Source organism: Achroia grisella, unplaced genomic scaffold (genome assembly GCF_030625045.1).
Source record: "Achroia grisella isolate CSIRO2021 unplaced genomic scaffold, CSIRO_AGI_Agris_v1 utg874, whole genome shotgun sequence".
Taxonomy (NCBI): Eukaryota; Metazoa; Arthropoda; class Insecta; order Lepidoptera; family Pyralidae; genus Achroia; species Achroia grisella.
The window spans coordinates 3,983,525-4,000,518 of record NW_026713051.1 but is presented as its reverse complement, the minus strand read 5'-3'; the positions used below and the strand labels follow the sequence as shown (position 1 = coordinate 4,000,518).

At 31.2% G+C, this 16,994-nt stretch overlaps 1 protein-coding gene across 1 annotated transcript in view; it reads right to left on the bottom strand.

The window, feature by feature from the left end:
- Positions 1–11,991, bottom strand: part of LOC131853017 (tyrosine-protein phosphatase corkscrew-like) — a 49,557-nt gene extending 37,566 nt beyond the window's left edge. The window contains exon 1 of the mRNA XM_059203809.1: positions 11,724–11,991. Coding sequence (XP_059059792.1) covers positions 11,724–11,878 — 155 coding nt within the window. The 5' untranslated portion in view covers positions 11,879–11,991. The remainder of the gene's footprint in view (positions 1–11,723) is intronic.
- Between the last annotated feature and the right edge of the window lie 5,003 nt (positions 11,992–16,994).

Below are 16,994 nucleotides of genomic sequence, written 5' to 3'. Positions count from 1 at the left end.
ATTTTTTTATTCAATTATTTTCTAAAATGTTTATGGGATTTACCAAAAACCAAAACCAGAATCAGCTAAAGGAATTCGAGGGAAAAAATATTCATAGGTATTCTCTGATATGTATATACAAATGTATATTGTGTTTTAGTTACTCGACTACGAGAAAAACAAAAGGAAAATTGTAACTACTTGCAGTTAAGATGTATTTTGGACAGTATGAAGTCTAAAATATATTACGTAGGTAGACCTATAAACTCTCAAGATTGCTTCGGTAGAATTCAATATTAACATATTTTCTCATACCAATCAAACTAGTCATATCTGTTAGTTATCTGTTACTATGTTAAACTTCTATTTCATGAGATTATATCTTCTATTTACATAATAAAAAACAATGTATGTATTTTAAATTACGCAACAGATTTTAATAAAAGTCATATTATTCAGCAATATATAGATTGATTCAAGAAGAGAAAGGTTTCTATGTATAATACATGCGTGTATAGTACAAAGCAAGCCGAGAAATTCAAAGATTTGTAATCCATGCGAAGCTGGGACGAGTCGCTGGTAAGTATATAACGTTGCCTTTGTTAAATCTTTACTTTCTACAAAGTCGTCTGAGTGGAAACATCTGTTGCGCGTATTTTTGCCGGCAACTAACTTGCTTTGTAATCCATATTCCGGTTTCAAGGGCACTCTCTTGGGCAGTGAAGTAACAAGGTATGAATATATTCATACTTTATAACTTCTAATATATTAATATCAATCAATATCTTGTATTGACGGCGTAGTGTGTTGACGGCCTTGGTGGTTTAGCGGTTTAACACGCCGCTATACTTACAATAGTCGCGGATTTGATTCTTCGCACAATATAAACATTTGAATTCATAAATTTAGTTTGCGTATTTTATATATATATATTAGGTAAGTATTAAAAAAAATATATATCTGAATATGTTCATCAGTTGTATAGTTGATCGGAAGTAAGGCGGTATTCTAAATCTGAGACCTTCTAACTTATGGAAATAGGGAACTTTTATCTATCGTTATAAGTTGGAATATCAGCTCAGCAATTCCAATTGCACATGAAAAAAGATAAATGCATACACAGGAAGTGTATCTATTGTAACAGCGGTCAGAAGTACGACCTCCGAGACGCCGTGACCGCCCGTCCTCGGTCTCAATGTTTGGTTACATCATTAGATCGACCGCCGACGCGCGCCGCGCCGAATTAGGAAGTCGCATGGTTTGTTTACGATTTTTTTTACAAAATAATCGCGGAATGTCGATCATTGTTATGGCCCATGTTTTCTTTTTTATTAAAATACACACATGTTTTTGTCAGAACATTTGAGATAGATACTATTGTTTTTGTCTGCAATAAAGCAAGCAATGAAATTGTTTAATTAATATTTTTAAAAATTAAATATAAAATCTCTTATTCGTAATACCCACAATTATTTATCGCTTTCTGTTTAATTAAGAAAGTAACTCGAATTGAAACGACAATATTTTTAATAAATTTAATTTAATTTAATTTAATTAAACGACAATATTTTTAATTGCTGTTAATAAATTTTAATGAAAATTTTTGTATAATATATAAATAATGTTTAATACTAAATTAGTTAATAAATTCATATGATTCCCAAACATAATTATTCTAACTAATTTCAAATTTTAATGTAGTCTCTCTTTATTTCATTAATTTTCTTAGTAACAATATATTAAAAAAGTACAGATTTTAGCATCAATCGTTTTTCTCATTTGTTATGTAAAAACAGTAAGACTTCTTCAGTGCGAATATAACAATATTTGTGTTGACTAAATTTGTATCACTATAAATGTAATAATAATTGGAGAAAAATTTTATGAGGAAAACGACAACAATTGGGAAAGTTTAGTAAAAATGTAATTCAACAGTACAGTGAAGATCAACGTCATAATATTAAAAAACCTATTATTGAAGTTACACGTTCCAACGACTATATGAAATTGAATATTTTTAGCATCTGTATTAATATTGATTTTTTTAAATTTCGCTACGCATTATTACAGAGCTAATACAAACAAAAGTAATGATTTATCTATAAAATTATGAGCCGGCGAGGAAGTGGGGACAGCTGTTTTCAACCGTCCTATTGATATAAAAATAGTAATACTTCAGTAATACAAATTACTTTAATTCATAACTAACAGAAACAAGTGTATGGATATAATAATTAACTTTACAAAAGACTGTGTACACGTTAAATATTTCAGTCTGCAGTTAAACATTTCTATATACTTGTATCTATGTTACATGCTTTACTTTTTATTAATGTGGCACTAAACGACACTGTGATATATATATCTCCTAAGTATTACTTATATTAAGGTCGGCAGTTCGTATTACAAATATATAGAAATTTGTTCTACTTTAGTTAACTAATATATTATACTAGCTGTGCCCGCGGTTTCACCCGGGTTAAATTTCAATATAAAGTATAGCCAATGTCTCTCATCTGATGCATAAGCTAAATTGCTGTAAAGTTTCATCGAAATCCGTTCAGTGGTTATTGCGCTAAAGAGTAACAAACATCCATATTTACAAACTTTCGCATTTATAATATTATTACAATTGAATTCGTTAATATTTATCACCGGGGGGTCAGGGGACTGGTGGTAATGTGGACTAATAACCCTATTGCTAGAAATGTACCATGTCAAATTGACCTCCACGTGGTTCATTCCTGGAAATCGTGATAAATTCATCATTTATCACGATGGGCTAACTGAACTGACTTTATGTTCATATTATCTTCCATTGGTGCCCCGTCAGCTTAAACCATTAACGCAGGCGGGTGCACCATTCCATTATCATCCATAAGAAAATTATAAATCGTCTATTGATACATTTATCTATTACAATCTTATATTTTGATAATATTTATCAAGGCTTCCACAATATTTTTTTATACTTATGTATAATTATAGTGTAGTACCATACGTTAAGAATAGTCTTGTGTGTAGGCGATTGTTTACTAATTGGTGAGTAAACATTTGTGATCGCGTATCTACAAAATTAATCCGATATTTCAAGGATAATAATAACCTATTAATAAATATCATGTGTAATTAAACCAAATCTTAAGTTAATTATTATTTAAGTTGATTGATTTTCTTATATCGACATATGTACATTGAATGCGGTCATCAAACCAATGGTCGGAATTAAATCGGAGTAACGAAGTGAAATAAAATAAGGAATTATAGGAAAATTATCGAGTTTTATGTGTATTCAAAAGAAGGATATTGCTTGCTACAGGGCCAAGAGTCACTAAGAATTTTTAATTTTAATTTCTTTTGATACACATGTATATTAATTATGAATTTTTGTCTGTATTGCAATGTAATTTCCAAAGGGTAATGTTATACGATATCAGATCCTCTTACCAAACCGAAAGTCAAGTTGGAGTTTGAAGATTGAGTAGCATTGAAAATCTCTGTTCAAATCTTGTAATGAATTATATTGTAGATGATAATATGATCTTATATATAACATCTATATATTAAATAGGTAGGTAGTAACGTATTTTTATGGACTATAATGATACGATGCACCCGCCTGCGCATCTGGTGCATCATTGCATTATACAACAGTTTACGCTGGCGGGACACAAGTGGAGGATGATAAAATAGTAGATACAACGCCAAAGATGTACAACCCTGAGAACCAGTTAACCAAATTACAAAACTCATTAGATATAACAATATCATATTCGCCCACTATGCTTCATAAATGTATAAAAACAAATAACAGAATATTAAATTGTATAGAAATTGAATTAAGCATCTCCTATAAGAAACGAAATATTTAAATCAAATGCATTGATAAGTAATTTTTACAATTGTAGCTTGTATTAATAAATCCTGAATTCAACTTATTACTTATTTTCCAGTCAAAGGAAATCGGTGGTCTAGCGGTTTATACTGTTTAAGGTAGTAGTGTACTGCCTCAGTTCCTATGGTGGCGGGTTTGATTCTTGCGCGATACAATCATATGTATTCATGATGTATGATTATTTATACACATTGCCTGAGTTTCTCCAATTATATTATTTGATTTCAAACAAAAATATATTTAAGTATTTCTATCAATTGTTTGATATTCAAAGTAAAGAATGTGCTTAGTTTGAATCTAAATGACGCTATAAGAAATAATGGTTATTATTGCTATAAGTAATAACAATAATATACCAAGATATACATTTATGTATGCACATTCATAAATCGGAATGGGAATCGGCTGTTAAAATATCGATAGATATTGTATCATATTAATCCGAGGTATAATTTAAAATCGCTATGAGTTAAAAATAAGTGAATAACAAGCTTAGGGCAAATTAGTATTAATTAGCAATATTGAATCATGAAAGCGTGGGCTATAACTTCCAAGAATAACTTAGTCCGTTTCCTTTATTATGATCATATTTTTAACATCATTATTGGTTGCAACAATAAAGCTGCTTAGTCATACTGACCCGCACCTCCGATAAATAGAAACGCCATGATGGTATTTTCATATCTCTGTAATAATATTTTTATTCATAAAACAAATGAATGCGTAACGCATTCGAAATTCAAAGTAAAAAAGTTTTTATATCTAGCACAACCATCACCAAACTAATATAGTATTGGCTTTGCATAGCAGTGACAAATAACGCTATAACCACTAAAAATGTCTCAGGACAATTCACACAACGCCATCTAGTCCCACGCTAAGCAGAGCTTGTGTAATGTACATAGATACACATATAAAATACATAGAAAATACTCAGACCGATACAAACAACCATTTAGATGAATACAAATATTTGAACCGTGCGAGGAATCGAACCCGCAAGAAATGTAAGGCGATGTGCTAAACCGCTAGACCACCGTGGCCTTCATTATCTTGTCATTATTATGAATGTAAAATGTGTGTCTGCTCGTTAAATTTTACCAAATATGGAACGGGAGTAAAAGAAAGAATTTTGACCATTGATGTGATGAAAAATTTTACGACGTAGAAGAATTTAAGTTTAATCTCAATAAAGGCATTGTTTAACAATCAAATTATTTTAAAAACTTAAAAATTTGAAATAATTTGATTTTGCACTATTATTTTCGTAACTATTTACGGGAATTCAATAAACTTACTAACGCGGGCCTTGAGAGCTGCTGCCCGCTGTGCGAGGCGTGACGCTCTAACGAACGCGACGCACTCACCCTGAAGAATACTTCCGGATGAAGTCGAAAATAATATCCCGAAAGACATAGTAAGATTAGATAGAGACAATTTTCTTCCATGGATTTAACGTGAGAATGCAGTGTGCATCCATCGTGTAGCAGAGAGGAAAACTCCGATTAGTTACCGGGACTTGTAACCCGGGTGTAGGTTTAAGGGATCCATTTGCCGACGTACATCTACACTTTCTTTCACGGCTTACGTTGACAGCGAAAAATTTTATAAGAGCCTATACTAGTACTGCTTTAGATACACGTTCTGTATCTAACTGCTTCTCTTCTTATAGAGTATTGTATAAGATTTCGCTGGTTGTTACACATTTATACGATATAATTACATCTTTTCAAATGGAATAAAAAATGTTCCTCCTCGTCTATATTCACGTTAATTTCAATTACGATGCATTCTTTATATGCAATTACAATTTTATATATATATATATATATATTGTAATTGAAAACAAGATGACAGCCTTCGCCATCGCCTATACACCCTCGGACATCCCAATATCATGTGACACTTGTTATATTATTCATGTGTTGGAGAACTAGGATATTATGCTTGTTATATCGTATAATTTTACTACCCAAACAGAGCCTACAAAGCAAATTGATGGCAGCTGAGGTATGCGACACATTTTAGTTTTTGGTCACATTATTTACAGTGCAAAATTATTGATTGTTACTTTTTGACAAATAGACAAATAGTTTCCATTCATGCATTGGATATGGAGAACTAGAATATCATGCTTCCTATATCGTATAATTTCACTACCCAAAACAGAGCTGACAAAGCAAATTGATTGGCAGCAGTAGCATTCTACTAGAATGCGACACATTTTGGTCACATTTTTAACAGTGCAAAATTGCGCCTGGTCGTTACCTTTTGACAAATAGTTCAGTTGGCATGTGCTATATCCGCTACAAAGCCCCACATAGGAATTTAAATGCTGTGTGATCGATTCTAAATGCCAACCGTCAGGGTGAACGGTTGACCGTCAACTTTACGGCGATTAATTACTTAGCGCTAACACCTTATTGCGTAATTTTATTCATATCAATTTATCTATGCTTTTACGTTTAGGATATTAAAGCTATTTATAGCTACTAGTGGTCGCAAAGTGGTCGAAACTCGACCACAAATAATTTAAACTTATAAGTCTGGACATTATTAAGGTTCTATTGTTAAAGACTATAGTCACAGGCACTGGCAGTCGCATAGGCAATAAACAAAATAGTATATATGTATATATGAAAAAATTAGTGAACGCATTTAAAAAAAATTGCTTTCTTAAAATCTTCTTTATATAAACTTTACGTGAGCGAAATTTCAGACTCTTCCGTCCGTTCGTAAAAAGGAGTACAAAATTTTTGCCTCACGCATGAATATTTGATATATGAGTAGTATTTAAAAATTGTCACGTATATAAAGTCGCGGTTCGAAAGTAGTCTTGTATAAATGAATTTTAAATATTTTATAAACTATTGTAAAACAATAAAAAAGATAATTGATATATATAAAATATATATATCAATTATCTTAAATATTAAGAAAATGTCAGTATTTTTGAATAATTGTCAACGTAGACAATGCGAGACTTTAGGTATATTATGGGCTGATATTGAAAAAACTTCGCATCTTTGTACGCCAACAAAGTAACAATATATGTAGGCGTAATTACTAGTACATTGCTATTTCAAATTTGAATACGCATAGATAATATAAGTGTTACCATTTGTTACATAATTAACGTACGACATTGAAGCAGTAATATCGAGAACATATTATTATAGGGGCATACCATCGATAATAACAACCATAGAGCAAAAGAGTTTTTAATTTTTATTTAGAACATTACAAATGTACATCCCCTTTTACATAAAAAAAAAGTAGAACGGTTAATAAACCTATTATACCTACTGAACTGTTTTTATTTTCTTTAGAACTAGCTTCTTCATTTGAAAGGTCGTAATAAGTATAATGTTTATAGTCAATTTTAGTTTTTGTAAATAAGATAATTTTTTTACCGAATGAATCAGTAAAATATACAGTTTTTGTCGACATAGGTAACCGTCTTCAAATATAGTAATAAGTAAAAATCATGATTTTAAATAATATATCTACACTTAAATGAACGCGTTTCTATGTATATGTGTGTCTATGCGTGTGTACGTATGTATGCGTTTGCATGTGTGCAATTTAGTATAATTGTTACAAAACGCTCTAAAGATGAATGTATTAATTGTTTAACCATATGTCTTGTCGGTTGTTATCTAAATTAACTCTATTTTACCAGGTACCTACCTACACGAGTATTACCTTATTGCGTCGGTGATTCCCGGCTATCAGTACAGTGACAACTTAAACAGATAAAGCTTGCACAATACACGATTCTTTAGGTAAAAATGTTACTGAGCAAGTTATGTAGTAATAAATCGTGATTAATTATTTGACAGTATTTTCTTTATATTGGGAAATTCAAATGACATTTACATATTCTACAGCTAGCTGTACCTCGCGGTTACTCCCGCGTTAAATTTCAATATAGCCCATTTGTTATTCTGATGCATAGGCTATATTACCTACTGTAAAGTTTCATGAAAATCAGTGCAATAGTTTTTGCGTGAAAGAATAACAAACATACTTATAATCTTTCGCATTTACAATATCTATTAATAAGATATTATTTGTAATTCTTTTGTGGCCGACAAGTATTATACTTATGTATAATTTGATTGTCACATCATTAAGTGTTTATACATATATAGTATTTATCTATACATTTCTCATTTACATTAGTGCACCGCCAACAATCTTTCTCTGCACCACTCATGCTTGAGATAACGCCGCAAGGGTTAAGTCTAAATTAATTGTACAGTTTATTTAGTGCATTGAAGTTAAATAAATGAAAAAGAACGTGGTTATACCAACTCTATATTTTCCTCCTGCAAATAATTTCATGTACAAGTAAATATATAATTATATTTAAGTATAATAATAAGAGAAAACATAATATGAATAAGTAACGCGACACCGACAGATCAAATGGTATTCATTACAGATCATGACGTATCGACGCAGCCATGTATGGATAAATCGAGATACGATTAAGTCATTCTTTGTCTCAAAGAGAGCAGAGCAAATACGACATCGCTCTAACCAATTAAGGAAAATATTTTTTCTACCTACTACTTTAATTACAAACCGTGTTTTATGAGTTATTTGAAAAAAATATTTCAATATCCTTTATGTCAATCATAGTAGATTGTTTGACTTTTAAATAATTTAATGATTGCAAAAGATCGTGTATTAAATAAAATATACAATTCCATTAAAATCCTAATAATGATAATTACATTTCAGATCTTTCAGTCATTCATAAAAATATTAGTATCAATATAATAAGAAAATATAAAAGTTTTGTGTTATTTACTACCCAATAATTGTAATCCTCTTATAAGTATGTAATTCTCTCACGTTACTACGGTTCGTACTAAGTGGATCGCACTTACAGATCAGATATTCTTCGAATATTTGTTCTAGTAAATAATATTTCGGTATCTATTTTCCAATAATTCTTATAACACATAAAATATAGAATTATATGATATATTTGTTTATATATAATATTTATTTTTCAAACATAACGTTACAAGAAACTAAAGGTTTCGCAAAGTCAAATTTAATGACCAGAAGTAAGAAAATGGTGTACTTATTTTCTAAATTAGAAGATCCGTTTAGCTGTCTCGTCGAGAAGGAAACGAACATGTTATAGACACGTTCGCATTCATATTTTTGTATGTAGTAAAGTTATTACGTTATTTTTTTTTTTAATTCATACGTTAAGTTCGCTTTAAATCAATCAATCTTGTAAATGGAGATCACTCTGTGTTCTGATTTTTTGGGAGTGTACAATGTCAATGGTAATGCTGTAAGACTTATTGTTCGAGACCGCCTACCGCCCACACTTGACATCTTTACAATTAGACGCACATTGAGAACATTAAATTAATGACATATCTGCTTTACAGTTCCGTAGTCAATTTATATTTTGGGTACATGTTATGTCATTTTATGTCTCTTCCATATCCACTAATGTAACGTAAACCATGTCTTGGACTGGGACACCAAATGATCATATCATTTATTAATATTTACTTTACATGTAATATTTGCGACTCAATATTTGATAGCGTGTGTCAGCATGAAGAGATGTTTTTATTATACTATACGTAACAGAACTGAAGTACATCTTATAAATTACATTCGCTTAGTCTTACTTAAAGTTTTGTATGGAATAAATATATTTGGATACATTTTATTTTTAATTGAAATCTTTAAATTAATACGGCGAAGCGTATTACGTGTACATATATTATATTATTGAGTAAACATATTGAATATAACATATATACAGAATTATAGAAAATATGTATATTGCAAGGTCATATAAATTAATTTAATAATATTACTTCTAAGTTGTGAAGTAACTTTAAGTCATTAAAGTAACTAAAATCGAAGTAAGTATTATAAACGTTTTTAATATAAAAAGGATGACAATAGTGCCTTCAATTAATCTAGCAAAGATTCCCCATCGTCAATTATAGAGGCTTATAAATATAAAGGGACTTCGGTTTATCAATGCACAGCCTAAACCGCATATTTTTTTTATATTAATTTTTAACAGTTATGTTTGAATACATTTTCTTGTACAAACAGATATCAAATATGGAAGATTTCGATGATACAGACGATGACGGGTCGGAGCTCGCACAGTCATATTAAACTGCCAGTAATTGGTAATGGAATACCTCCCTCAGAGAAAGTTTGGCAAAATACAAACATTCGCTGTGCAAACAAAAACGTGAATCCATTATACATAATAATTACGAAATTATCAACGGTGCCGCATGCAATCTGTCAATACTTAGATAATTATCATTTCAAGCAATAACCGCACGTTAGCTCAATAAACTCAGTAAAATTTTAAGTATAAATCCATAATTAATGCTGGAAAAAATGATTCACGTTCATCAATGTTCTGCATCACCACAGAGAGTAGTATAATATAATGACGTTATTTATATCCATATCCTTACATCCTATGTGGTTGTAGCCTACTCAAATATAAACGAAACGTCTCCTATGGATAAGTATACAGTATATCATGAGGAGATAAAAACCATCGCTCCAAAGAATATTCTTCAATTATTGGCCCTGACGTGCCCAGGTAGAGAATTTTGAAACAGGGCGAGCACAATAGATCTATGTAGGTTGCAGTTTTACAGGTCTTAACAACTGACAATAACCCAAAACCCTCAATAAAAAGAAATATACTATATGACGATGTCGTTATACATATAACTTTGCCAGCTTTTTAACACTTATCCATGCAGGTGATATGCCTGGATACATATTTAGTTCTCTATTGCAATGTGACCAATGATATAATGCTGATAGCATCTTGGGATTTCCATCCACATGAGTACAGAATGTATTATTTTATTGTCCAGGACCAAATATTTATACCAAATAAAATTTTAATAATATTTTTTATGTAAATGTAAATATTAATAAAATTACTTATGTTACTTGAACATGATTGTATATTAGTTTATTTAAAAATCGCCTTAGCTTATTAATAGGAGAAGTAGAAATAATAATTTGTCTTTGAGTGAATAAACTAACAAAAATTCAATATACATTTATTTCTATTGTATTTTATAATATATTACAATAATAACAATACTACCGGAACTTTGACACGCAATTCTTACTTATTCCATAAAATATCGCGTATAAATAAATAAGATGATAAAATGATAAATTAAAAATATTAACATAATAATAAGAACATATAGTTTACAGACGTAGATAGAGGTAGAGCCCATCTTCACTAAACCATTTGGCTTGATGTTACAATAGTTCTTTATTCAACGTTCCTGCACTTGATTTAATCACAGATAACATAATATTACATAATTTTATCAAAGTACTGTACAAATAAGCACTACCTATCACTATTTGTCATTGCTTTTTTCTAATATGGAATCTTAAAGACGTATTATATCCAGTCAAAAAAACTGTACTTATGTATTGCTATCAGTTATCTAGTACACTAAACACAAGCTCTACTTAGCTTAGGAATAGAGGAAACTCTTAAATAAATTAAGTTTTAAAAATTCATGACTGTTATCATGAATGTTTTGCATTGTTTCCTAAGGAAATATTTTGTATTATGTGATAAGAATCACAAAGATTCAATGCATTTTTTTAGAAACATTAAATCAAATTTTATTCAAACTATTGCTAAAAATCAATACGGAATGCATATTAATACAGTTCACGTCAACTTTTTTTGAATCAATGAGACTTTATTATGCTAAATTTTAAAGCCAAATTTGTCAGGCTAGTGTGATTGCGAAATCTAGCTGTATCTCGTCTGCGCTATACTCCTACTCACTTCTTAAGCATGAACGCCTTGCTCAACTCCTTAAGGACAGTGGAAACGATTGCACCAGCAGCCGGCACTGCAAGCACGGAAGCATCCATGCAGGCAGACAATGCCGCCGGAGCTAAGACTCCTAGCCTGCTAAACCTGGAGTTTTCCCTCGACATCACTGTCAACTTTATATTCAATAGTCAAATAAAAATTTAATAACTGGTCAACTAAAGGACTCTTACACTATCAAACGCGCGACCGTAACCGCTAAGCGATCCGCTTCGCACGCTGTTTGGATCGCAAATGCGCGCGACTTGATTTCGATTCTGCGCGGGCGCAACTAGCCGGCTCTACTGTTAATCATATGCGTAAACCAGAGAATCTTTGATGTAAGCGTACGTACAAATTACTATATTTTAATTTTATTGTATTTAAGATTATGTACCGTTTTATAATCATAATTAGATTTATTAACATTAAGAAAAAAATGTGTACCTGAAGAGATTACAAAGAGGAGATATGTGATTTGTATTTTTTACCTACGTATTGGATAATTCTGTGGAAATATTATAAATGGAAACGACGACCTTTATAGTAAATACAGTATATAACTGTTTATGGATAATTCGTGTATTTGTTTTAAGATTGAATTAACTTAATGGAAAAATTTGGAATTAATTCTAATTGGAACTGTTAGTTTTATCAATTTTCGTAACATATCATATCTCATTTTAGGGTCTTATTTGTTTAATTCATATGTCGTTTTTTTAATAATGAACATATTTTTTACTCACCTACCTGAAATAATGACATATATTGAATTCACAATGACCTTTAGTTCAAATACATATTTCCAATTCTGTAAGTTTATATTTTCTATTAATACGTGACCTGCGCAGTAACAATTTTATATACAAAACGCCTAAGGTAGGTACTGCGCAAGCATCATTGGCAATGTTCAAATTTGGAATTAAGTCAAGTACCTACCTAATGCCTTACCGTGATTCATTGAATTCTTTTAATTTCAATTATTATTATCATTTTGACTGAATTAATAATATACTTAAATTAACCGTTTATTGGCCCAAGGAGAATTATATTATACAGCTCTGGTTATCCCTCTCCTGTAATGCTGTATCCATAATGTATAAGGAACAAATCAGCACTTAAGTATAATGTTTGTATGCGTAGCGCACGTTTTGGTATACCCAATCCATAGACAATTTCATGCAAATCATACAGCGCTGTTGCATATCAAGTCAAGGACTACGACCTAATGTTTGAATTGAATTTTCTGGGAGGTTATAAGGACCTACTAGGCTATTTATATGAATAATTTTGTATGAGGACCTAACAAGTAAGCAACAAGTTTTATCAGTCCGCTTGAAGTGTGTAAGTAAATAGGCATTCAAGAGCATCATAACTCACCTTAGACCTTCGGAATGGAAGTGTATCCCAGACATAGGGCAGATTGTTTTATACCACCAGTAGTCGCAATCAAGCATGTATATATAGAGAAGGTTGCTTAATGTCACTAAGTAGTCAGTTAGATCAGGTCAGTTTATTTGATATTCTAGTTACATAAAAATAAATAATATAGTACATGTCTTATCTAGTAATAGTTATGTGCTTCTTATACTAAAAACTGGAGTGTACAAAGAAAATCGAGTACCACACTCGTGCCAGAAACAGCAAAAAAAATATTTGGAAGGTAATATAAGTATGTATATCATTTGTTCTTTACCTACAAATCTACATGTTTGTTGTAGATACACAAAAAAAAAACAATATTTAAAAATGGTAATAAACAGCAAAGTATTAAAAAGTGTTTACTAAAAAGCAGTGACGGCAATCTAGTTGTATTATTATCTAGAATAGTTTAGTTATTTAGCTCAAATTCGTAAATACAACAAAAACAATTTTGTTTTGTATATAACTTGGTCACTTCTAACTTTGTTGATATTTCTTTTCAATGTAGGTACCAAAAAGAAAATTAGACAGCTACATTATAAGAAAGTATATTTCAAGTCCGCTACACTGCAGTATTAGAAAAATAAACATAATTGAACTAATCGATTCTCAACCGCTCATCGATATAATATAGGAGCAAACAAAATCGAATATTGAAATAATGATTGCGGAAGTAAGCCAGCTCATTAGACCGGCACTAATTAAACAGTCGTACGAATCGACGACTTTGTCACTACGGAGTTTGAAGGATGACCAGATTTCCCTTGTGTTTGAGACGACTCTATGATTAATAAGTAGGCCGATATAATATCCATCATTAAGATGACGCCCATGGTAGTCTTCCAGTTTATATCTTATAATCGCGGGTTCGATTCCTTACACGTTGCAAATTTTAAATTCATGTTTCTCTTTCTTTGTATTGGTCTGCGTGTATTGTAAGTGTTTTTTGTAGCTTTGATATTGTAAGGGTGCACCTGCCTGCGCTAACGGTATATGCTGGCGGGCAAATTTAAGATGATAGGAAGCATATGACGTCGAATGGCGAACTTACCAGAACATATTAGTCAAAAATAAATAATGAATGTGATTATTTGTATCGCTTAGGCTATTTTCCATGCATTCATTTACAAAATATACGTATATAAGTATTTATGTCACTTATTTAGTACCCATTATAAATTAAAGCTATGCTGAAATTGGGACTAGATGGCGCTGTGCGAATTATCCAGGGTTATTATATGCACCAATAAAACGGCATCGTCGGCACTAATAATAAGAACACAGGTCCAGCATGAACTGTAATGTGTGAAGGCCCTAAAACCATTCATTTTAGAACATAGCTACTTTACATAAATGGTAAAATCAATGTGGCATTTTTTATATTATATCTAAAACTATATTTTTTAATGTTACTCTACTGCTTACTATATTATGTAAGTATAGGTTTAATGAAGTATTTATTATTACGTACAACGGATCGATGAATAAATAATTAAATCGATAGACGCGATGTCTCAAAACATCACGTATCACATTTGATTACTCAATAGATATGTCGTTGATCATGATTACAAACGTAAAATTACAAACTGATATCTGTTTATAAATAAAAAGGTATCCCTTTTATATATTTGTCAATGGAACAGTTACTTCTTATCTTTGATCATCATCATTACCTTTATTCCAATATTTGGGGTCTGCGCGGCTTGTCCTCTTCTTCCATATCATCATCTGCTTCTTCCTTATCCCATTTACTTGGGATCGGCGTAACATGGTTTTCTCTTCCATTCATTCCTAGTCGCAGTCATCCCGTTATTTACTCCTTTTCTTATCATATCATTTTTCACACAGTCCATTCATCTCTTTTTCGTACCTGAGGTTACAATATATGCTCCTTTTATTCATATTTTACGCAATCGTGGTTTAAGTCGTCGTAAACCCAATGATATTCCGATCGTTCCCTGTTCAGTTTAAACAGGGATTGAAATTACGACGAATTAGAAGTCCCTTCCACTAAAGACCTATCCGTCAGGCAGAATTTGACCTTCAGGCGCTCAATAAAAACTTCCGCAGATTTGGAGTTACATATAGGGGATAGGGGGCAAGTGCAGACTTGCCCCCTATCGTTTGATGAAGTTGTAAAGGCTAGCTGCAGCCAATAGTATTCTACATCGCATATATTCACAATATTTTCTCTAAAATTCAGCACAAATACATTGTTATATTATTTTGTAAAATAGATGAGTGAATTTTAAGTTTCAAATAATTATGAATAATATTTACTGACCAAGATGACGCGACGGTGCAACGGTATTAAAACAATTAAACTGCTGCGGTATAGTGTTATGTCCCAAGTTTTGATTATACATATTTAATCCACACTTTTATAGTCTTTTGTATTGTTTGTTCTTTCCTCTATTCACTCTAATTATATAAATTAATCTCTGCCTGTAGAATTTATACCGAAATAATAAATAATTAAGTTCTAGCGTATTTCAATATTGATTTCAATCATCCTATATTGATTATAATTTGTAATAGATAGAGTTATTATTATTGAGGCTATAATTAATGACAAAATAAATGACAAACACACAATATAAATGATTTTTTAAAATTATTAATTAGTCAGTTATAGGAGACAGTTACTATCAGGTGAATGGTCAGCTAATTTCGAGAATAAACTAGGTGCAAATAAAACAGCTTATGTAACAATAAGCAGTTTTTATTTTTATTTTAATTTACTTGCTTAAATGTAGATATAAATAATGCTTGATAACGGTTTTACGTGATTACAGTATAAAAAGATTTAGAAGCTCATAGTTTATATCGCTTAAATCTCCTTTCTGAACTAATAAAATGATTGTACCCACATTACTGATTACACTCACACATTACACTTCCGGCTGACTAAGATTGACATCTTAGTCAGCGTCTTATCACTGAATTTTACTCTATAATTATTTTTTTTATACTACGATGGTGGCAATCATGCATACGGCTGATCTGATGCTATTATCAGGGGTATAACGTGCGCGTTGCCGACCCTTAAGAAAACTTAATATACTCTTCTTGATATCCTGTAGTCTCATCACTGAAAAAAAGTGAAAAAAAATTGAAAGATATTTTACGTTTCAAGCCTTGGTAGCTAAGAAATTAGTGAAACTTAGGTACTGCCGCAGACGACTTTTTACAAGATTAGATTGTTTAAACGTCTAGCGTCTGTTTCTTTGTTTTCAATGAATGTTAAGTATTAAGTAGTCAACTATTAAGTTCGTAGGAAGGAGGTATGAATTACCTATTATATGTAGACCATAATCAAACCGTATAACCCCTGTCTTATATCTTCTAAACGAAGCTAATTACAGAATAATTCACGACATCCTTTCAGTGAATACCGTGACGCTACTGGTATGTGTTATGAATACATAATATATCTATTCCAACAAAGGACGGCCCTCTCTGTATAAGGGTACCGCTGGAGTCATCTTTCTAAAGGAAGGTCAATAAACAAGAACAAAAGTCACGTATGTTGGTAGGTACATAGCCGTGAGTCACTTCATGTACTAGAACAAAGTTTTAAGTTTTGACTTTCCGGTAAGTTGTAAGTGTAGAGTAAACGAATTTAATGATCCCATTAACCAGACCAAGTTCGACCTTTGTCATAACTTCAAGTAGCGCCTCCACAATCATTACATAAAATTATATTTTGTACCGATCTCAAATATGTTGAATCTATATATGAATGAAATTGAAGTGTCTGTTTCAATTTTCAAATTATTATCTTTTCTCTAAATAGATATGAAACTATATTAGGTACTA